The 20,993-nt window shown below is 50.1% G+C and overlaps 2 protein-coding genes across 3 annotated transcripts in view; both read left to right on the top strand.

Annotated features, from left to right (window-relative positions):
* Positions 1-2,831, top strand: part of ENTPD1 (ectonucleoside triphosphate diphosphohydrolase 1) — a 30,378-nt gene extending 27,547 nt beyond the window's left edge. The window contains exons 8-10 of the mRNA XM_062496482.1: positions 22-141; positions 326-463; positions 609-2,831. Of these exons, the coding sequence (XP_062352466.1) occupies positions 22-141; positions 326-463; positions 609-815 (465 nt within the window). The 3' untranslated portion in view covers positions 816-2,831. The remainder of the gene's footprint in view (positions 1-21; positions 142-325; positions 464-608) is intronic.
* A 145-nt stretch (positions 2,832-2,976) lies between these two features.
* Positions 2,977-20,368, top strand: CPN1 (carboxypeptidase N subunit 1). Of its 2 annotated transcripts, XM_062496484.1 has the most exons (10): positions 2,977-5,593; positions 7,354-7,668; positions 12,317-12,513; positions 13,193-13,348; positions 13,805-13,987; positions 15,418-15,529; positions 16,196-16,335; positions 16,619-16,718; positions 18,133-18,251; positions 20,103-20,368. In XM_062496484.1, exons 2-10 carry the CDS (start codon positions 7,656-7,658, stop codon positions 20,232-20,234), a joined length of 1,152 nt encoding a protein of 383 aa, XP_062352468.1. In that variant the 5' UTR covers positions 2,977-5,593; positions 7,354-7,655; the 3' UTR covers positions 20,235-20,368. The 2 variants fall into 2 exon arrangements, with proteins under 2 accessions (XP_062352468.1, XP_062352467.1); XM_062496483.1 differs by lacking the exons at positions 2,977-5,593; positions 7,354-7,668 and adding an exon at positions 9,199-9,509.
* Positions 20,369-20,993: the final 625 nt, after the last annotated feature.

Raw genomic sequence — 20,993 nt, 5'->3', positions numbered from 1 at the left:
AAAATAATTTTTCTCCTACAGGCTTTCTCTGCTTTCTATTTTGTGATGAACTTTTTGAACCTGACCAGTGCAGCAAACCCCCTTGCCCTGAACAAAGTGACCAGCACCATTGAGAGCTTCTGTGCCCAGCCTTGGCAAGAGGTGAGCTGTGCTTGCTGCAGTAGGCTGGGGCTGCTGATACTTTTCTGTAGGATAAATGGCTGGGGTTGACGTCCAGAGCAAGATGGGGAAGATCCCCCCTCCAGCACCTGCAGGGAATCCTCAGGCACAAGCTGGAGCAGTGGGAAGGTTTGTTTAACAGTCTGGTGATTGCCTCCTTGCCTAGGTGAAGACAGCATATCACCACATTAAAGAAAAGTACCTGAGTGAATATTGTTTCTCTGGAGCCTACATCCTTTCTCTCCTGGAAAATGGCTACGGGTTCACTGAAAATAACTGGCAAATGATCCACTTCCTTGGAAAGGTGTGTTTCATGGTGGGGAGGGCTCTACCCCAGCAGTTGTCTGCAGCCCCTGCCACACAGCCTGGCCCTTTATCCCCAGGGGGTGCCACTGCTCATGCAATGCCATAGGCAGCCCCACAGCACTGATTCTGCTCTTCTGTTCCAGATTGGCAGCAGTGATGCAGGTTGGACCCTGGGCTACATGCTGAACCTGACCAACATGATCCCTGCAGAGGAGCCAGCTGGGCCCCCTCTCTCCCATGGCAGCTACGTGGGGCTGATGGTGCTGTGCTCCCTTGTGCTGGTGTCTGTGCTCCTGTTTGCCTGGCTTCTCTTCCACAAGCCCAAGTGCCTGCAGAAAGGGATTGTTTAGGAAGAACCTGAAGGGGAGAGGAGCCACGTCATCCTGGCTGCTCAGGGCTAGGAGACCCCAGCAGAGCAGGCTGTACTGCAGAGTCCCTCTCACTGAAGCTACTGACTGTACAACAAGGGCATTTACTTCTTCTGAATCACACTTGCACTGACAGATGTTGGGACATCAGTCTCGCCACCTTCTCTGCCAAGGACAGACAAGCTCATGTCTCCTCCTTGAATGGGTCATACTTTCATTCAATGAAACTTTGTTGCTTGTTGGTTTCTGCCTTGTGCACAGCATTATAAAGAGACAAGTGGCAGCAATCTTTGGGAGCCAGTGCTCCTGCAAGGGTTATCTCAGGGTCACACATCCCACTGAGCTCTTGGGAGCTATCACAGACAGGGTGATCCTGCTCCTTCTTCATTGAATGTGTTCCCAAGAGCCCTTTCTGCACCAGCACACCTCTGCACACCTCCCTGTGCCCTGAGCTCTCACAGCCCTACATCTGGTACAGCTCTTGCACCTGGCTGGCCCCTGAAGGTGGGTCAGGCTCCCAAATGCCCCTCTGGGAAAAGAAGGGATGAGGATGAAGAAACTGAACATGCTTGTGGTCATCAGCCCTTAACTGGACTCTGTTGACTGCCAGCTCCTTTTGCAGGTGGCAAAATGCCTTTTTCCCTTGTCTTCCCGATGTTGTTGCTGGACCAAAGCTGGCTCACTGTGGCACTGAGCCATTCCCATGTCCCTAAGGTACATCAAGCCACAAGTTCCCAGCCAGGCATTGCTGCCTTTTGTAGGAAGAGCTTGTACTGGCCCAGGTTCCTTGGCCAGTAGTGATTATTTATGCCTGCAGGGACTCTGGTGTGATCAGTGTGCCCTCAGGTATAGACCCACTAAAGCAGTCCAGGGTCTCTGTGCTGATAACACAGCAGTCTCCAATCTAGGGAAAGTGTTTATTAGTTAATGTTCCTGTAGGCAGCTGGCAGCAGTTAACCAGCATGAGTACGCACAGATTGAACCACTCATTCCACCAGCAAAATTAGTGAAGATTTGCCTTTCCTTTCCTCATAGCACAGGCTTATCCTAATGGCCATAAGACACAGGGCTTGTGAGTGAACATACTGCAGCCCATCTTCTAGCACACAACTAGGGCAATGCCACTGACTGAGTTTATGAATCACTTTCTTCCATTTTTCCATTCCTTGGTCCAAAAAAAAAAAAAAAAAGAGAAAAAAAGAGAAAGAGAGGTAAGTCAGAAATCCATTTTTGTAAAAACACTCAGAAACCACTGGTGCCTGTCTACCTCCCACAAAATCTCAGAAATCTCTTCTCCTAATGACCTGTAAATGTGGAGGCAAAAATAAAGCAGATGTTATAGAGAGGAAGGCATAGCAAACACACACCTGGGCAGGGGTGTAGGCAGTGTGGAGGGGGTCAGGATGTGCAAACCCAATAATGCCTTCTCCTTTAGGCAAGCACAAACACAGAGCTCTCCCAGTCTGTCCCTCTGCAGAGTCCAGGCTGGAAATTGTCACCCAGTTATTTCTACTTCATGCCTGGAAATAGAAGCCCTAATATATTGAAGGACCTAAAGGTAAGGGAAAAAAACTACACTGTCCTATGATCTCTGGGCAGATCATTGTTCTACCAAAAACCTGTGTCTTATTTTTGCTCTGACTTGGCTGACTTCAGCTTCTATTGGATCTTGTTCTGCCCATTTCCAAAAGACTGAGTAACTCTGCTATTAAAATCCCTTTTTCCTTGTTGGTGCTTGCAAGTTGTCATTATATCATATTAAATAGATTGGTTTTCAATCTGTAAAGTGGTCTCTGCTGACCTCACTTGTCTTCTTGATTCTCAACTTGTTTTCAAAGTTTTACATCTTTCTGAAACTTAGACACCAAAGTTTTCAGCAGGTAGTAGAGCCACTAATAGTGTATATATTGCTCTATGCTCTATGCTCATCATTCATATATCTCTGGTCCAGGTCTGTTCACTTAATAAAAAGATTTTAGGCTTTTGAGTCCAGCTGGACTATTGCAACTCAATCTTTTTTCCTAGTCACTGCGCTTCACTCTTTCTCACATCCTACATCCCTGCCTCTCAATATGAGCCATTTTTCCTTCTGTGTGGCTCCACTGAAACAGATATTATTCAAAGAATATTGCCCCAAGAAGATTATCCAGTTCAATCTGCAAATGACCCTTCACCAGCTGTGAGTCCATTGATCAGCTTTTGTTTATCTGCAAATGCACCACAATGTTGGCATTCAGCCAGGGATGCAGTCTTCCTTCTGTTTGCAGCAAAGATAGGTAGATGAGAGATGAACTGTGGGTTTTGGCCATGGCTGGAAGGCATGAAGGAGAAAATTGTGATCACAGCTGCTTCTGCTGCCCAGACAGCCTCATTTGCAACACACCCCATTTATGGGCCACCTTCCTTGCATATGGAGCCTTCAGCAGAGCAGGTGCCCTGGAGAAGCTCCCCAGGTGAGCTGGTGCATCCATTCTTCCTGTGAACAGCATGGAAACATGCAGAGTGGCAATTCCTCTCCTGAGACCTCCTTGGGGATCTGGCAGCTGCTCAGTTGTGTCCAAGATGAGAACTGGCAGATCCATTAGGACATGTCAGAAATGGATGCAAAAACTTCATGTGGAAGTTGGTGTGGAAAAAAAGCTTGTGCCAGTCTGCTCTTCTTGTCCCTGCTAAGGTTTTAGGTCAGAGGAAAATGCCAAATATCTGGGAGAAGAGTTTTTATAATGTTTTGTATCATCATTGCAAGTCCCATAATATTAATATTGTTAGCTCCTGATTCTGGAGCCAAGTGAGCAGCTGTCATCTTCACTTGCTCCTCCTGTCTTAATTACCTCACTTTTTGGTTTGAGTTTTGGGGTTTTTTAAAGCTTTAAATGTGACTTGAGTGCAACCTAAAGGGCCCAAACTAAGATAATGGAAAATATGTTGCAATATTTTTAAACCTTATGACTTTTAGACCCCATTCGTAAATCAATCTCTCTGGAATAAGGACTTCTAAGGTGACAATGTGCCAGTGGAGCAGCCTGAGGCACCAGGAATTGATTGGCTGAAGGCATCCTGTCAGGGTGAGACCATTGCATGTCACTGCCTGGTAGTGAACATTCACAGAATGGCCCATGATTATTTTCTCTCCATCTCTCCATTTATTGTAGGGCTTTTTTCATGGAGGCTACTCAAAATCCTTGGTCAAAGGGTTCAAGTTTATGAACATTTGTTTCTTTGTTTCTGTGTTGCATCTGATGCAGCTGTATTCAACTCAATTGTGCATTCCAGAGACACCCAAAGTGTACATGAAGACCATTAATAATAGTGGAGGGAGTTTCCAAATATGCCAAGTAATAATGTATCATTTCTCTTGTTAATATAGTTGATCTGCCTCACTGATAATTATCTGTGCCTTATTTCTAATTTGATAGCTTCTGGCTTTAATTCCCAGACACTTTCTGCTTTACCATTTCGCTTTTCCTGGGTAAAGCATCTTTTAACATCACATGTTCATGTCTACCACATACTTACTCAGCTGTGGTGCTCTGCCAGAACTCCAGACCTTGGTCTCTGCTGAAGAGAGATCTCTCCTGGGCTCCTAGGAAGCTCTGAGATGTGCTGCAGCAAGGTGGGATGAGTTTCTCTGGTTTGGGTTCAAATGTTGATTGGTCCATTTTTGGGGAGGTTCCTTGCAGAGGGATTTGATGGCTTTTCAGGGTGCAAGAGCAGCCTGGTCTTGCTAGGACTGATGATTTACATGAGCTCTGCCATATTCAGCCAAGTGTGGGCAGAGCTATCAGAACTTGTCAGACGAGAGAGCCTGGGTGCCTGCAGCACCCTCACCTCTTATAGGAAAACTGTTCCCCACCACAGACTCTAAGTACCTTTCACTCTCCTCCCTGATAAAGCTGCCTCTCCTGTGCACAGTTGTTTTCTCCAGCCCTACAGCAAAGTGCAGTGGGGCCTCTACTTGGAAGAAAGCTCTCAAAAACGGGGCCATCACCTCTGCACTGGAAGGCTGATTTGAAGTGTTGGCACTGGTCAGGGCTTTCCAGTTTGCCCCAGAGCAGCTCTGGGCCGGATGTGTGCCCCTTCATTCTCCACCCCAATTCTTCCCATGCTCTGCGCCAGGCAGGATGTTCAGGCTCTGTAGGGCTGCCAGCTTTGTCACAGGCTCAACAGCCTGTTCAGGAGGGACTGGGGAGGGAACACTGAGGACAACAGTCTCTGCCACCCAGGCCATGTGTTTTCTTTCCGTGGCCCAGCCCTGAAAAAATGGATCTTTGTTTTGATGCACACACAACCCTCTGTATGCTTATCATAATAAAGACTTCTGAACTGACGCCAGAAAAGTTTTCATGGTGTTTTCCAGAAGATGGGAGCTTGCCAGTAGTGGAATGGAGCTTCTGGCACTAAACATGGAAAAGTCCTGAGATGTGAATTCCTCTCTTGCCAGTTCCGTGATGCTCTCCTGGATCAGCTCTGAAGTTCCTGGTGGATGGGTAGCATCCCCTCCTGGTAGAGAAAGGCACTGTGGTCTTTTCTGGGCTCAGGGCACCTCACACAGGTTGTCTCACTCCTGGAAAGGCTGCTAGTGCCCAAACCACATTTTTCTTTGTCTTAGGTTCATCCTGGCCTCCTCAAAGCAGTTTGTTCTCCCAAGCTGTGAACTGGACAGAAGCGGTCCTCTGTTCTCATTTTCCCTCTCCCCCCACCAGGCAGCCCCACTGGCATCATGCTGACACTGCAGCCCACCTTCCCAGCCCCCCAAAAAGGTAAAGGACAGTGGGCCTGTGCCCCTGCTCACAGGGCTGCATGTCTCTGTGTGCAGCCACAGCCATAGCTCTGCCAAGGCAAACAATGCTTGTCATGGTTCTTATTTTTCTTTCAGCATGCACTCTCCACAGTTTGCTCATTCTTATGGCTATTAGCTTGAACTTTCCTCAAATTTTCCAATCTTCCTCTGTTGACAACATGGCCAGAACTAAAGTGAACCCATCAGATGGAGTCTTTCCATGGCAAATGCCAGCAGAATCAGCTCCTTGCCACCTGTGCCCATCAGCAATGCAACAGTGGGGGGACAGGGCTTGCATTCACATTCCTCTCGCTCGGAGAGGGAGCATTCCTGCTCCCCTTCTTTCTCCCACTGCCTCAAGGTCTCTCCATTTTTTAACATCTGCGTGGGGGTGGGGTGTATGATCCATCCCAGATGTATGAGCCGTATTTTCCAAATGAAGTTTTTATTTACTTCCTTCACTGTTTCTTAGTTCTAACATCTTCTATTGTTTGTTTCTGCTTTCATTGTTGTTTTCAGACATGTCCAAATTTATTATTGGATTAAATATCCGTTAGGTTGTCATTTTCCTAGAATGTGTAAAGGCCATGCTAGGTGGGATCAAACAGGCAGCACATTGGCACTCATCTCCAGCTGTGTGGTGGGCGAGGATTTAGAGGGATAGTTAGGGAAACAGCATAATCCTTTTCTTCTACCCATCAAGGACTTAGGAAATTTCAAATTTCCTAAGATCAAATGATTGTTTCAAGATCTGATAACTGTGGGTGCCCCTGTTCTCTACATCTTATTCTCTTCATCTTATTCTCTTTTGCATTCATTTAACTTTTAGCTTTGATGATGTAATTTCATTGTGTCTTTTGTGCAAAACTATTTTCTTTTGTATGCTTTAAACCTGCTGCCTGATAACAGGCTGCCTCCATCTCTGTGCTGTAGTTAACACTGACTAACTCTCCAGACCTAGTAGCGTATGGGATGCGCTCTCCACCCACGTGAGATTTTGCCCCTGGCTCCTTTTTAGGCTCTAAAGCTCTGGCATTTCTTTTTTTACTGTTGTTTCTCACATCAGTGTTGCTTGCCTCCATAGGAAAATGAGAGCTTTCCTCATGTGTCCCTTGGCAGCATTGCAGTTCCAACTCTGCCACTGCTGTCCCAGGCTACTGAAAGCAGCCTAGGAAGGGAAAGGGGAGGGTGAAACTGGCCAAACATGGGGCTTGTGCTATTTTACTATAGCTCTGCCTAACACTCTCTGGCTGCCAAGTAGCACTGGGTAGTGCTGGAAACCTGCCCACGACTCTTTCACATGGCCTTCATCACTGAAGCCTGGGGACAGAGCAGCTCCAGGGGAACTCTGCAGCCCTGGGAGCAGGGATATGAAGGAGGTGAAGGCATTTCCCACTTCTGTTGTGGGCTGCCAGCTTCACAAAATACCACCAGGCCTGTCTTGCTGTAGAGACAAGAGCTGTCCTACCATACCCATGCTTGCCATGCCATAGCTTCAGCTACTTTGCCTTGGTTTCTGGAATGTGCTGGGAGAAGTTATCACCTCCAGCACTGACTCTTATTACCTGGCTACAGACAGGTGCAATGTCATTCCTGCTCCTGAACATGTGTTTCTTTCAGACTGGCTGACAAGCAGGGATGTGGGGGGATGAAGCTTAACTAGGAGAAGGCATTTATATGGTTACTGCTATCTCTATATATGTATAATATTTTTTCTTTTTCTGTTCATGTCTTCAAAAGGACTTTAAAAAAAAAACAGGGGAGCTGTGTTCAAAAAAAGAGAGAACTGTGAAGATGGGGCAGAAGACCAAGAAGGCAAAGGGTCAAGGACGGAAAGGACCACTATGATGGTGCTGGGGCAGGAGAGTGTTGGATATGGGAAAGTCTGAGTAAGCCAAGTCATGAGCAGGCAATCCATGTGCCTTCACCACCACACTGTACTGTTTGCATCAGAGGCTATCAACAGCAGCTAGAGGCTGTAAACCTGGTTTTACCACAGCTCTTCCTGGAAAACTGAGGTAGAAAGACAGCAGCCCAAACAGATGTGGAGAACAGGTAGGAAAGCACTGGGAGAGAATACTTTGCTGGGTAAAGCAACCCTTGACACAGAAATCAGAGCAATGCAGCACAGCTCCTCCTCAAGGCTGAAGGGAAAGCAAGTGTTTGGCATGGCACTGAGTATCCTGGGTAGTGCATTACTGATGGCCAGAGGAACTCTTCTCTAGCACAGCCTGGATGGAGCAGAATATCATGCTCGTGTTACCAAAGGGAGCCTTTCTCTTGGCCTGTCCAGCCATGATGGTAAATTTTTCAGCTGTTTGTGCTCATGTTTGGGCTCTGTGTCGGGGTTGTCTCAATTAATACCTCTGTCAGAGCCACTAGGCTGCTGGAGTTTTAGCCTCGTGGGGCTAAAACCCTTGCAAAGCAAGGCTGCCTCTGGCAGTGGGCAGAGTTCAGGGACCATGAAGTGTCTGCTGCCCACTGGGATAAGCGTGGCAGAGGGGTGCAGAGGAACCAGCTTTCCCTACATCCAGAAACAGTTCGCAACCCTTTGTTAGCAGACAGCAGGGCATTTTCATTTGTCTTTACGCAGTTAAACAGTGCAGTTAAACTGCTGCCCAGTGCCTGCCAGAGCTCTTTCTCATGCCCGCTCCCAGAGCAGGGCGGGGTGATACCAGACTTTAGAGCGGAGCTCTCCGTGATGATCCCTGCTCAGCAGAGAACTCCTGCACCACATCCCACGCTGCTCTGCCCTCCCCTGCACCGTCCCAGCTCGGCAGTTTGGGCAGGCAGCTATGGCGAGGGCGATGCAGTCCGTGCGTCTGTTTATCCCGGGAGCAATGGGATCGCGGGCTGAGCAGGGCCGGGCAGAGGGGCCGCATCCCGCGGCGGTACCTCCTCTGCTTCCCCAGGATTTGGGGCAGGAGAGGAGGCGCGGCGCGGAGCCGGGACCGGGCTCGGGGAGGAGCGAAGGGAGCTGCCCGCGCCGTGCAGGCAGGGGCCGGACAGGGCTGCGGGAATCGTGCGGGCAGCGAGACCGCCCCGGCGCTATCCCCATCCCCCTCGGCTCTTGCCCCACGAGAGAGCTCGGTGACGGGCAGTCCCCCGCCCGCCGGCCTCTCCTCTCCTCTCCTCTCCTCTCCTCTCCTCTCCTCTCCTCTCCTCTCCTCTCCTCTCCTCTCCTCTCCTCTCCTCTCCTCTCCTCTCCTCTCCTCTCCTCTCCTCTCCTCTCCTCTCCTCTCCTCTCCTCTCCTCTCCTCTCCTCTCCTCTCCTCTCCTCTCCTCTCCTCTCCTCTCCTCTCCCCCGCCCGCCGCTCCCCGTGCGCTTGGCAGCCCCGACGCCCTCCGCAGCCAGTTTTCCAGCCCTGCGCTTCTTCTGCGGTGACAGCCGGTGGCTGCGGGGCCCTGTTTGCTGTCCAGTTAATAAGTGAGCTGGAGCGGGGGGAAACTTCTCCGCCGGGGGAGAGCGGGCTCGCCGGGGGCCGGGCGGGCGGGGGGAGCATTCCTGCGCCGCGGGGCCCCGGCGCGCCCCGCTCCCGCCGCCCCCCGCCCGCAGGTGCAGGGGGCTGGCACTCGGCAGCTGGAAAGAGCTGGTTGGAGTTTGCACTTTAAGCTCCCGGCGGGGAGGGAGCCGGGGCTGGGAGCTGGTCCGGGCGCCCAGCGCCGCGGGAGGATGGCGCGGTGGCTGCGGCCCCTCGTGGGAGCCCTGCTCCTGCTCGAGGGGGCGGCCGCCCTCAGCTTCCTCCACCATCGCTACGAGGAGCTGGTGCAGGCCCTGTTCCGCGTGCAGAGCCAGTGCCCCTACGTCACCCGCATCTACAGCATCGGCCGCAGCGTCGAGGGCCGGCACCTCTACGTGCTGGAGTTCAGCGACTTCCCGGGCATCCACGAGCCCCGTGAGTACGGGGGGAAGGGGACAGCGGCTCGGACAGGACGGGCTTCGCTGGCACGCTCCCTGCCACGCGGCACTGTTGGGGCAATAGGTGGGGGGTATCTCCCTTTCCAGGCAGGACTCCTGGCAATGCCCAGGTGACGGGCAGCGCGGTCTCCGGCAGGGACCCCGCAGCCAGCCCAGGGACGCGCTCGCCCAGCCCGCACACATGGACCGTGCCGTGCGCTGGGCTTGCGTGAGCTGCAGCGTGGCTCGGGCGCGTACTTTGGACGGAGCTCTGAGTTTTCAGCTCAGGCTAAAGCGAGAACGCAGGCGAGTCCATCCCAGCACCCCACCTGCGCTAGCACACTCTCCCTCCCAAACCAGTGCTGTTCAGGCAAGGAGAGCAGCACCCACCCTCTGCCCTGTGCTGCTGGGCAGTGACAGGAGAGAACGGGCTGGGCCCTTCCTCCTGCAGACGACAAACCCAGGAGGACAGCAAGCAGGGACCCCGGCACAGAAGGTGCTGGGCTTCTACAGCCCTCCCAGCCCCGTAGGCAGTGCAGCCCCAGTGACAGGCTGGTCTCAGGGATCTCCACCTGCTGCCACGTGGCCCTGTGGAACCTTGGCAGCCGTGGCCCCTTGAGCTGCTGCCTGTGCAGCTTGGAGATGCTGTCGAGCCAGACCTTGCCGGCAGCCAGGTGCCCTGGGGCGCTGAGGAAAGCAGCTGCCTCTCCAGGCCGGGGGGCTGCACACAGGGCTCCCTCGCATCCCTGCTTTGTGTCCCTGAGCTGCAGATAAGGACAGAGCTCTCCCTACTTTCTGCGGGATCGTTCGCCTTGTCAGGTCCTGGTAGATGTGGTTAAACGCAGGGGCTGGTAAGTTCAGGCAGCCTAGTCACATGGAAAAGTGCCAGCAGGGCTGCAGGGGTGTGCAGAACTGTGCCCCCCTCAGTGGAGCAGCCCCCACAAGCCCCACAGCACCTCATCACTACACTGGGGGCATAAGGCTCCAGTCCTGTGGCCTATAGTATCATTTTCAGGAGTGCCGGGAGGTGGGATGGGAGCTTTCCACCTTGACTACCTCTGTGACAGCCCTGTTCAGCACTGGGAAACCTGCATGGAACTGAGGGTGTCTGGGGCACCTCCACAGTGCATCAAGGGCTGATTCAAAGCATGGAATGAGCAAACAGCACTGGAAGTGCACCACTGGATTTCAGACTTGCAGAACCACATGAAAGCAGCTGGAAGGGCTGTAGGAGATGACTCAGATCTCCCCTGCCCCAGGCAGCATGGACCTGTGGCCCTACTTGTACTACTACAAGTAGTCACTACTACTACAGCCACTGTCTGGCTGGCACTTTCAGCTTGTAGCATGAGGAATTTGGGAAACTGTGGATTTCCTTGAAGAACATGAAAAGTAACTCTAAAAAGCAAGCTCAGAGTCAATGCAGTAATTAGAGCTTGTATGTCCATATATGTAAAGTTTAGGGGTTTGCATACTGAAAAAGGCTGACAAATCCTGCTGCAGACTTGAACAAAGCAGAGAATCCTTGCAGAAGCCTTTCTTTTTTTAAAGGCTGCACACATGCCCAGGATTTTTCTGTATTTTTAATAAAAAATCTAACCAAAATCTTGGGTAATCTAACCAAATCAGTTTTCATGTCCCTGAAATCTAACAAGATCAAAATATATTGCCCACCTCTGGTGTCTTGCATTGAGACACAGCAATCTAAAGACATGGAAAAGCAAAATCTTTAGCTAAAATTAGAAGCGCAGGGGCTTTTGCAAGCAGCAGCTCACAGTCTGGGGGTGTGATGACTTTTACCCCAGGGATCCTGATGGAGATCATATCTGGCAGCAGGGCTGCACTCTGCCATTGCGAGTCCAATCCCTGCTGGTGGCCAGAAAACTCAGGGTGCAGTGGGAGTCTCAAGATCTGGCAAGCCAACAACAGTAACAATACCCTTTTTTTTCCTGACTCTTTCATGTGACAGTCAGGCTCCCTTTTTAACTTAATTCCCCTGCTGTCTTTCATTCTACCAATGCTGGCTCCAGCCTCCTAGGTGACATTTTATTTTCCCACAAGTAACTGCTTTAAAAGGCCCTCTGGGAAAGCACAACCATGTCTTGCCTCTCCTTCAGCAAAGCGGCAAGTTCTGTTCCAGGCACTGTCTGCCTGTGGTCTCCAAGTCTGTATTTTGAGACCTTATTTTAGAAAAGTCAGTAGCAACAGACCTTTTTGGTCATACTGGAGCTGCCTGAGGGACAGTTTTATCCATTCAGCTCAGCTGCTGAGGGTCTCTCCAAGCTCTTTTCCCTTGAGGGTGAGGGGGGCCTTAACCTTGACCTTGGAGGCAGGTAAAGAGATGCAGAGCTGGGAATGTGCTGGCCCTGAGAGGCACTGAGAGCAAATGTAGAAGAACAGAGGTGGGAGAAATGTTCTGTGCCCTCCACTGCCACCAACTACAGAGCTGTGGGGCCCTGGCAGTCCAGGGCAATCCTGCCAGTGCTTCCTGGTCTTTTTGTGCTGCCTTTCACCAACCCAAGACCAAACCACCAGCAAATACTCCTCCTGTGTGCTCCAAAGGTTCAAAGCAACCTGGAGGAGAGTCTGAGCTGCTCCCACTGTGCTGTGGCAAAATGAAGCATAGGCCATATGAGAATTGTGCCGCTCTCCCTCACTGAGGTTTGCATTTTCCAAGGGAAAGGGTCATTTTATACCATTTATTGTGTTGTCCCTTGGGCTTGCCTGGGGCTTCCTGTGGTAGGAATTTGCTCTTTCCCCCTGTTCCAGCCCTGGCTGATGGCGTCACTCTCTTGCTCTCTCCAGTGGAGCCAGAGTTCAAGTATGTTGGGAACATGCATGGGAACGAGGTGCTGGGCCGTGAGCTGCTGCTGCAGCTCTCGGAGTTCCTGTGTGAGGAGTACCGCCGGGGCAACGAGCGGATCACGCGCCTCATCCACGACACGCGCATCCACATCATGCCCTCCATGAACCCCGACGGGTACGAAGTGGCTGCCAAGCAGGTACCAGGCAGCGATCTCCTCCTCCAGACGCGTAGGGGCAGAAAGCCCTTCAAATCCCTTTGGGATCCTCTTCACTGCAGCTAGGAGGAGGGGGAATCCTTTCTCTTCATGCCCTGATAATTTTTTCCCTGTCAACTGCTGTTGCTGCTTTTCACCTCCCTACCAAGGGTTCATGTGTACTGCCACAGGTGACCTTGGCAGGTGATGGAGAAGACTTCCTATACCAGTCTCACTGTCCTAAGAAGTTATTTGCCACAGGAGGGTCATTGCAAATCCCCTGCCCTAGATTGAAAGTGACAGCTGAATGCCACTGTCATAAGCAGGCAGGGACATGAGAGGTGGGGGGGTGGGGTGGGGGGAGAGATAAGCTCCCTAGTCCTCCCAAAACAATCACCCATTTCTTTGTGCTACTAGACTTCAGGGAGATATTTGTGGCTCTTTCAGTTAAAGCAAATGGTATATTTGTCTTGTGACTTATTTTGTCACCCTGGAAAATGAAGATATTTTTATTGATTTTCCCTGTCAGTACCAATACTCTTTATTATCCTGCCAGCAGCAACACATGTTGTAATTCATAGGCACTGAAGTGCTTTTACAATGGCCAATCTCTGCTACTCTGCTGCCCAACCTGACTTCACCCAACCTGGACTCACCGCTGTGATGCACCTTTGCCCCGCAGGGCCCAGACAGCAACGGGTACTTGACAGGGAGGAACAATGCCAATGGAGTGGACTTGAACCGCAACTTCCCTGACCTCAACACACTCATGTACTACAGCAGGGAAATCAGCGGGCCAAATCACCACATCCCGCTGCCTGACAACTGGAAAAGCCAGGTACCAGTCTGGGCTACAGCAGCCTCTTAGAGTGTCTCAACATGCAAGCAAATACACTGTCCTTTAGCTTGCACAGTGCTTGTCTCCTTCTCTGAGCCTTCTGCCTGCAGAGAAATGATGCAATCCTGGCCCCATACCACAGCTTGCACCTCTGCCAGCACAGGCTGCCATGACAGGCAGCCTGGGGGAGCAGGCTGCAATGCACAGCGCAGAGAAGGTGGCAAATGCTGGCTAACATCTGTGCCTCAGGTTTTGGGGTTGTGCCAGGGGAGCTGCTTTGTGTATGAGGGAAGTTGGTGGAGAACAAAGGAAGCTGCAAGAGCTGCAGCAGACACATTGCAGGACAGGGTCTGACATGGCTAATCACGACATGGCTAATCACACCATAGCCTGGCATGGAGCAGCAGCTGGCACAGAGGTCTCTTCTCCCTGTCTCCTTCTCTCTTTTCCTTACAGGTGGAGCCAGAGACACTGGCTGTGATCCAGTGGATCAGCAGCTACAATTTTGTGCTCTCGGCCAATCTGCACGGTGGAGCAGTGGTGGCAAATTACCCCTATGACAAGTCTCAGGATCAGCGGTTCAGGAGCCACCGGCGCACAGTGAACACGCCTACCCCTGATGATAAGTTGTTTCAGAAGGTGAGCACGTCCATGCTGGGTGAGGACATTCCCTGGCAGGGTGCAGAGTGAGAGCTGGACGGGAGCTCTGGTCACTGCGTCATGCAGGAGCTGAGTCAAGAAACGTGTTGGAAATAATCATTAGCAGACTACAGCATTTCTGCCAGCCACTGGCTCAGGAGCCAGGTCAGGATAGTCCCACCACAGGGATAGGCAAGCCTTAACCCTCAGGGGCTCCCTCCTTGTCCATGCTGTGCTTGGGTTCCCCATAACCCAAATACCACTGGTATACTCAGTAACAACCTGCTCTTCCAAAGCTGGAAACTGCACCCACCTTTGCCACACCATCTTAGAATGCATAGGTTTTTTTCCCTAGAGAGGTGACTGGGGTGCTGCTGAGACCAGCACTCCCAGCAGGGGCTTATGGATGGTGAAGAACAAGAACTACAACATACAGCAAGAGCTCCAAGCGCATAAGCAGACATCAGGGAATGCATCAGTCTGTGTTGTAGATCCTGTCAGTGCTAGCTGAAGGGTTTTCTTCATTATCCCAGAAAACAAATTCCAGTCATTGCTTCCATTAGGAAGTACCCAGCACAAGAAAAAAGCAACTCTGCATCAGAACAGTTAATGAGAAAAATTAGTCCAAGCTGGAGTTCAGCCTTCTCTGGAAGCAGAATCCGTCAGGACCTCCTGGGATCACGGCTGTGCTCAGACCCAGATGTAAAGAGGCTGCAGTCTGGGGAGTAGGCTAATGGCACCCACATGGTTTCAGGACTTAGAAATGTAGAGAAGTAACTGTTTTCCTGCTGACAGAATGATATTACACTGGAATCTGAACCATAATACCAGGGTATAGAATTTGCCTTAGAAAATGCAAATGCCAGTCTCCTAAACTGTGTCTTATGCAAAGGACTGGCTTTGGATGCAGCAGCCCAGTTTTAGCTCTGCCTTCATGTCTAAAAATAAACAGTAATCTTAATAAGGGCAACAAACAAATCATTGCTAGAACCAGAAGTTGCCCAAACTCTTTCCTAAACCAAATTGCCCCAATACATATTTGTCAGGACTGATACTTGTTACTCTTTTTCCTATATCTTTTCCCCCTGTTAGTGCCATTTGCTATGTGGGGTCAAGTGTCCCTGCATAGGTCCAGTGCCCTCTTCTCTCCCTCTTCTCAGCATGAGCAGGGCAGAAGCTGCTTGTGCCATCAACAAGCTTCCAACTTGCCAGATTACTGCTCTTCCTCCTTCTCCTTTATCTGCCTACATCTTGTAGAGGTCCTGGGCACCTCCTGTTGTATTTTGTGGCAGTAAAGTGCAGGAACTCTCTCCTGTCTGACTTCCCTGGCATGCTCCTCAGCAAACAAGGGCGTATGTTTTGTCCGGAGTCAGGCAGGTTCTCCAGCCATGTGGAGCTGGAGCAGTGACCCCTGGCTGCTTTCCCTCTAGTTGGCCAAGACCTACTCATACGCCCACAGCTGGATGCACCGGGGCTGGAACTGTGGGGATTACTTTGCTGATGGCATCACCAATGGGGCATCCTGGTACTCACTCAGCAAAGGTAAGAACTGGGCAGGTGAGCACCCCCCACAGCAAAAAGAGGTAAAGGGATAGACAAGAAACTTCAGGACAAGATGGGCTGGGGAAGGACTGTGGCAACAGGATTGTGCCCATTACTAGGCATCATTCTGGTGTTTGTATCTCAGACCAGGAAACGGCTTGGGAGACACAGGAATAACCAAGGTTTGCAGACACTTTCATCCTATGTGCTTCTAGATAAAGGAAGCATTAATCTGTTAGTGTATTTGAAAATCCTATGGTGCAATTCCATCAATACCCAAAACTGTGAACCAAGGGAAGGCAGCTGCTGGTTCCTGAAAAATCTTATTTTAAAAGGCACAATGAGGAAACTGAAAAATCAAAACATAAGACTAGACAAAAGATTGAAGAGGAACTGGAAGAGATATATAGCCCTCTGTGGTAGCAAACCTCCCTGGGCTTCTGAAGAGAAGCTGGTGAATGATCCACCTGAAAGGGAGTTGGCAGCTACAAGGACAGGGCTGCATGGGTGGAGAAGGCTGTAGTTGCACTGTCATCCAGGGAGGAGGCTGCACCTGTGGTGCAGAGGAGAGTGAGATGGTTCTGGTCAAAGAAAGACAGGCTAGGATGACTGGGACATGGGAGTAGGAAGGGAGCCATGTCCTGGCCATAGACTATTCTCTTCCAGGCATGCAGGACTTCAATTACCTCTATACCAACTGCTTTGAAATCACCCTGGAGCTAAGCTGCAATAAGTTTCCCCCCGAGGAGGACCTGGAGCGGCAGTGGATGGCCAACCGGGAGGCCCTTGTTGCTTTCATTGAAGAGGTAAAGGGGCAGTGCTGAGACCTTCACCCTTCTCCTGCAGATCCCCATGAGCCCTGGTGGTGAGAGACCTGTAGGCACCAGAAGGGAGTTGGTTGTGGAGCTCATGGGGTGCTCTTGTTGATGGCTTTTGGGGAAGCTGTTGTGTCCTAGATTTATGGGGACAACCAGGATCACCAAGGGTACAGGGAAAGGTAGGGCTGTCCCAAAAGCTCTGCCCTGCTCGGCAATACCCTCTTGAGCAAAGGAAGGGCCTTGATCCGTCAGTCTGTCTCCCTCCCTGCAGGTTCACCAGGGCATCAAAGGGATGGTGTCAGATGAGAACAACAACGGCATTGCAGGAGCAGTGATTTCTGTCCAGGGAATCAGCCATGACATCACCTCTGGTGGGTTGTTGATCCACTTCCATGTCTGAATATGAGTGAAGTTAGCAGGTGAGGCTATTATATGGGAGGCCATCATGGTTTGCTTCCCAAAGACACTAGCTGGGAGAAATATACCTTATCCTTATTCTTGACCAGGGTGGGCTTAGAAAAGCCTAAGAAAGAGGTGAGAACTGGAATGCAAACCTTATTGTAAAGGGCTTCAGAAAGTCAGCTCCTATTTTATCTGGGAGGGACTATTGAGGGGATAATCTACTCGAGTATTGTAAGTATCAGCAAAGAGCTGAAACAGAAGATAGCAAAGAACAAGATGAAAAAAGAAAGAATAAGATGAAAGACTGAAAGTTAATGCCAGACAAGTTTTGACTGAGAATGAAGTGCCACTTTATCCAAGCTGTGGTTGTTTCTCCCTCGCTGGCCAATTTTAACCTCTTCCATGAACACCCTCCTCCAAGCATTACAGAATATTTCTGCTTGCAGAAAATAGCTGATACTACAGCTCTTCAGAGGTCAGACTATGAAATCACTAAAGCTCCTCCTGGCTATAGGTCTGTGAGTCAGTAACACTAATATTTGGCACTTATGCCAACCTGCATGGGAAAGGGGACTGTGGAAGAGATCACAGAAGAGCTGGCTGCCAAGGGCCCTCTGAAGTCTCCTCTCTAGCTTGGAGCAAGATTGTCCCCAGCATTGGCTCTGATCAGCCACTGCTCTCTCCAGGCAATTCTCACTGACCCCAAGGATGGGTATTTCACAGGCTAACTGCTATCCTGTGCCAAGGCTCTACCACATTCAGGTGAAGCTGTGCTCCCAGATCCACCCTGAAGCAATTTGCAACATCCATCCAGTTACATAGATAAGATTATACTCAGATTTCCAAAGTAATCCATAATGTGGTGTTACCTCACTGTTGGCTGTCTCCTGTCCCTAAGAACACCAGAGCACGGTCTGTCAAAGTGCTCCTGGGGCTTTCTTATGCAGGGAATCAGGGAGCAGCTGAGCTAATGAGCAACTAAAACCTGCTAAACTAAATGTGGCAAAATTGTGTATGGCGGGAATTAGACTGTGTTATGAATAAGGAGTCAGACTGGAGCTGTGATTGTCCTTAGGTCTGCTCTCAGGCGAGTGCTCAGCTTTGCAGACTCCCTACACAGGCACAGCCAATGCTGCTTTACAGTCTCCTTTCAAATGGCTTTTACTTGTAGACTGACCTCTCCTCCATGGCACTAATGAGACATCACTTGCACTGTAACAGTGTGAATCCAGCCTTGAGGTAGCCAGCAGATTTGGGGGAAAAAAATCTGGGTTTTGAAGGCTACATATCCTAGAGGAAGCAACTCAGCAAGAATTACTGGAATGTCTTTTGCTTTGCTTCCTGAGCATCCTGAGTGCTTTCTTTTCCTACCTTGTGTTCCAGGTGACATGGGGGATTATTTCCGGCTGCTGCTGCCTGGCACTTACACTGTCACAGCCTCTGCAGAGGGGTACCAGCCCCTGACAGTCACAACAACAGTGGGCCCAGCTGCACCTTCATTGGTGAGTCAGTCTGCATAGTCACAAGGGTTTCTCAAAATATCGTCACCCCAGGGAGAAAGAAATGTGGTGGGGGATGTCTAGTGAGCAGCAGAGAAAGGAGATAGGATGTAGAGCATTTCCAGTGGCTGCAGGTTATTTGTTTTGGCAGACAAGACTCCACACAGCTCACATCAGGAAACAGAATGAAGACAATGCCACGTGCCTTTCAATTCCTTACTGCAGCTGCACTGGGCTGCTGTACCAGCTGCTGTGTCCTTTGGCTTCTTGGCCATGGGAGAGCTCCTGGCTGGCTGGGACTGCTGCTCTTCAGCTCTCCCTCCATCCTTTTCACTCTCCAGGATGAGATGATGTGGAGACAGCATCTGTTCCCTGAGGTTCAGTTATCCCCCCAGCTTTGTGGGTTTCAGCACTGTGCTATCATCTGCATTCTGCCTGGGACCAAACATGTTATCAAACTCATAGCAAGAGGCTGAAGTCTGCCTTTCTTTTTGCTGAGAGCACTGAAGACAAATGGGAACTGAGTGCCAACAAACAGCCAAGCACCTTCGGGAAATGAAGTGCTCTTGACCCTGGTGTGTCTCCTACAGTGCCTTTCTAAGGGCTGGCTGGACAACTAGGAATTGATTGTAAAAAGAGTGGGTGGTGATCCCTGCCCCTGTTGTTGCCTTGTGAACATGGTGGAACCACAGATGCAGGCTCCTCAAAGGGCCAGCAGGATCCCCCAAACTGCAGCATCCTGGCACATCATTTGCTTCGCTGTATGTGCACCAGTCAGGCTCTGCAGTAAATACACTGTGGTTGTTCTCCTACCTTCCATCACTTCATCCCACTCTGCCCATCCTCTGAAGTTCTTCTAGAGCTTCCCTCTACTCAGGATTAGAAACCTTCTAATTTTCGTACTAAATTTATTTATGGTCAGTTTATGCCTATTTGTTCTTAAGCCAATGTTGTGCTTTAAATAGTTCCTTTTCTTCCCTGGTGTTTATTCCCTGGTGTATTTATAGGGAGATGTCAAGCCCAGTCCTTTGTTTTGCTAGGTTAAGCACCCAGCTCTTTGGGTTTCCTTTTCAAAACAGATTTTCTTTTTACAGCATTACTGTACAAGACTGATTTGTTCCCTCATGCTCTGAATTTTGCATAGCTCCTCTCACAGCAGCCCTCCTGTTCCCATTTCTGCAACATCTCCTATACTCACTGTTTACCCCATCCCTCCCCCAAGAAGCCCATACAGCCCCATTCCAGTTTCACCTTTCTGTATGGCCTCCCCATTCCCCATTTATCTGATGCTGTGTTTTGCACAGTCTCTGTCCCCTTCTCCTCCTTGTACCTGCTTGTGTGGCTGTAGTGGATGGAGGTTTCTTTCCCAGGATTTTTTTGCCTGGATCCACTGAAAGCACTGGTTGCTGAAAGACTGATTAAGCTAACAAAATGCAATTGAAAAAGAACTCTCTCTCCTAAACCATCCTGTATATTAAATATTCACAGAGATGCAAGGTAATGCTATGTCTCTACTCTCTGGTGAGAAAAGGAGAATAAAGAACATATCTCAGTCCCTTGCCATTCACAGGTCCTCTTCCAAACCATCCTAGGACATTGCATTGCCACAGGAGCAACTCTGCATAAGAAATATAGTTAATTGTTAGTACATTTATCATAGGAGGAAAAAAACTACAGCTGCTTTAAGAACTGAGTTCCTTTAACAATGGCTGAGACCCCTTATTGTTTGACTTGGCCCCAGTGTCAGCTCTGAAGGCAAGTGGCAGAGTCGGTCCGAAGAGCCCTGAGCCAGCAGAGCACACACATTAACTGTTAAATAACTGTTAAATGCAGTTATCTTTGTTCTTTCTCCAGGTGCATTTCCAGCTCAAACAAGAAATGGTGAGGAAACCTTCAGAGCATAAAGCCTCAGGCACACGTATGAGCAACAAAGCCCTTCAGAAGAAGGTCGTGCCAAGAGCCACCCGCCGGGGGACCCAAAGATGAGGACAGCTCATTTGGCTGAGAGCTGGGGAAGCCGTTTACATGAGGCCTGGCTGATGACTCCAGCCAGTGAACTTTCCAACAGTCCAGCATGAAACTAGCCCAAATCATTAGGTTATTAAACAAGGAAATATTTAGCCCCTGACCAAATTGTGAAGTCATTCACAATTAAGTGTGCCTGGGCTATAGTTCCCTGGGCAGTGTGTCTGTGTGTGCTGAGTTCTTCTCCTGCACTGGCTCCATCTCAGAGAGCTCTGCTCCTTATACTCCTGGACTGTTGCTACAGCTCACATGAAATGCCACTAGTGTATCCCAGGGATAATGAATCCAAGCCTTGGTGTAAGCTGCACTCACAAACTGGGCCTGTGAACATTAGTCCTGTGGGCTCAAGTACCATGCTTCTCCCTCAGGTAAGGACACTTGCTGCCTGCAGACCCCAGAGCTAGGGGAAGGTCAGTTTTAAAGCAGGTAGTGATGTGAGCAGCTTTGAACACAGCTTGAACCACATGCAGCACAGCTATTGCTGACTGGTACCTCTAGGAGGTGATGGTTCAAGGTCATCTCCTGATCTTGATGTGCAAATGGGTCTTTCTAGTAGCTGGTTTGGATTATTTGTAGTCAGATAGACTGAAATTATGCATGGTGGCAAAAGCCAAATATTATCCTGTCTCCTTAAGTCTTCAGACCCAAACCAGATGGCTTGCTGAAGGGGCTACTCTATTCAACCCAAATTATTATTCTGAGCACAGAAGCAACTAGGTG

This window comes from Cinclus cinclus, chromosome 7 (genome assembly GCF_963662255.1).
Source record: "Cinclus cinclus chromosome 7, bCinCin1.1, whole genome shotgun sequence".
NCBI classification, from domain to species: Eukaryota; Metazoa; Chordata; class Aves; order Passeriformes; family Cinclidae; genus Cinclus; species Cinclus cinclus.
This window is presented reverse-complemented; position numbering and strand designations above follow the sequence as displayed.

What these genes read in the sequence shown, in the direction of transcription:
- CPN1 (XM_062496483.1), top strand. Translation starts at nt 9,287, where the DNA reads ATGGCGCGGTGGCTGCGGCCCCTCGTGGGAGCCCTGCTCCTGCTCGAG. An exon ending in TTGTTGCTTTCATTGAAGAG is followed by an intron (nt 16,336 to 16,618) that starts GTAAAGGGGCAG and finishes CCCTCCCTGCAG; the next exon opens with GTTCACCAGGGCATCAAAGG. An exon ending in CAGCCATGACATCACCTCTG is followed by an intron (nt 16,719 to 18,132) that starts GTGGGTTGTTGA and finishes CTTGTGTTCCAG; the next exon opens with GTGACATGGGGGATTATTTC.